Source organism: Limulus polyphemus, unplaced genomic scaffold (genome assembly GCF_000517525.1).
Source record: "Limulus polyphemus unplaced genomic scaffold, Limulus_polyphemus-2.1.2 Scaffold6395, whole genome shotgun sequence".
Lineage (NCBI taxonomy): Eukaryota > Metazoa > Arthropoda > Merostomata > Xiphosura > Limulidae > Limulus > Limulus polyphemus.
In genome coordinates, this window is record NW_013672005.1 from 49130 (window position 1) to 51032 (window position 1903).

Below are 1903 nucleotides of genomic sequence, written 5' to 3' on the forward strand. Positions count from 1 at the left end.
GTTTTTCTTCATTACCTATTCAAGCCATCTCCAAGCATTATTAGTCTCAAAGTGGTTACCTCGTCAACGAAAATATATTGCAGGAATTTTTCCTTCCTCTGATCAAGCATAGCTAAACATTATAACATTAAACAACTTACCTTCTGAACAGCAACTTGCAGAAGTTACTAAATAGGTACAATTAATTTTTCTACTTTAATGATTATAAAAATCATACAAATGAGAAAATAAAACAGAATTAATTAATAATAATAGTAATACACGTTCTGTAACAAGAATCCAAAAATGTGGGAGGTTATGTGAAACAAACCTATTTTCACGAGTCAGCTACAGTTATGTGAAAAGTGTGAAACAAACCTGTTTTCACGAGTTAGCTACAGTTATGTGAAAAGTGTGAAACAAACCTGTTTTCACGAGTTAGCTACAATGATGTGAAAAGTGTGAAACAAACCTATTTTCACGAGTTAGCTACAGTTATGTGAAAAGTGTGAAACAAACCTATTTTCACGAGTTAGCTACAGTTATGTGAAAAGTGTGAAACAAACCTGTTTTCACGAGTTAGCTACAGTTATGTGAAAAGTGTGAAACAAACCTATTTTCACGAGTTAGCTACAGTTATGTGAAACAAAACTTTGTGGTCCTCAATTCTGTTGAATAGTTTTACATGGACTGCTTCTGTCTAGTTTTTGAGACAATGTTTCAGAGTCTGAGCCGAGTTATATTGAAACTATACAGGAAAACCATTCAAGATGTCAATGCACTGCCTAGAACTTTAAAAGACATCTATACTGATGTCATAGGTATCTGTGGTAGCACACACTTCCTAACAACAAAGAAATGTTTTAGCTTGGATTTAATGGGTATGTTGCAAGTGATTTTTGATGTTTGAAAAGATAAGGTTAGGGAGGAAAGAAAATAACTAGTGAAGCACATAAACAGATTAAAAGTAAAAAAAAAGAGGAAATTTCAAAAGCATCCTGCAAACTATAACTATTATTACCACTACCTTGCTTGAAAGTAAAACACTGTTATTAGAGTTTCTTCAGTTAAAAATAGTGTTTTTAACTCTTAAGTCTCTGAAAATCATTGTAAGCAAATACAGATTTCAGCCTTTGTCTACAAATCATTATTTTAACAAATCTTAAACAATGAATTAGAGCAGTTGAATACATATGATCAGTCAGAACCATCAAACGCTTACTTGACTTGGTCTGGAGGTGAAGCACATAACACACGCAAGCTGTGAAAACTTTTACGGATACTGTGAATGTTCGCCAGACTCATGAACTGTATCTCACAGTTGGAGTAGTACTCTGGACACTCACATCCTCCACCTTTAGCTCTGTTTGCCACAGCAGCTGCATACGACCGAGCATCAACAATCAGAAGTTTACGATTTGAAGTTCCTTGAGAAGCATGCCCTGAAAAATGATATAAAAATTCACAACCACAATACAAAATACACAAGCAAATCTTTCTGGTACTCAAAATGACCAGATTTAACAAACATGTTATACATAAAGATCCAAACTTTAAATTTTTATTAATAATGCCATACAGCAACTGTTGGCACACATTTAAAATGCCACAGCTAACTAATGGTACATGCCGCTACATTTGAGAATGATACAAAGTAACCACTGGTACACACTGTTACATTTGATAATGACACAAAGTTATCATTGGTAAACACAGTTACATTTGATAATGACACAAAGTTATCATTGGTAAACACAGTTACATTTGATAATGACACAAAGTTATCATTGGTAAACACAGTTACATTTGATAACGACACAAAGTTATCATCGGTAAACACCGTTACATTTGATAACGACACAAAGTTATCATCGGTAAACACCGTTACATTTGGATAACGACACAAAGTAATCATCGGTAAACA

General features: G+C 33.7%; 1 protein-coding gene across 1 annotated transcript in view; it reads right to left on the reverse strand.

The window, feature by feature from the left end:
- The window catches only part of LOC106473674 (myotubularin-related protein 3-like), a gene marked incomplete at its 5' end in the record, with an annotated part of 31374 nt that extends 29897 nt beyond the window's left edge, over nt 1–1477 (reverse strand). Inside the window, one exon of the mRNA XM_013934353.2 lies at nt 1202–1477. Coding sequence (XP_013789807.2) covers nt 1202–1477 — 276 coding nt within the window. The remainder of the gene's footprint in view (nt 1–1201) is intronic.
- Nucleotides 1478–1903: the final 426 nt, after the last annotated feature.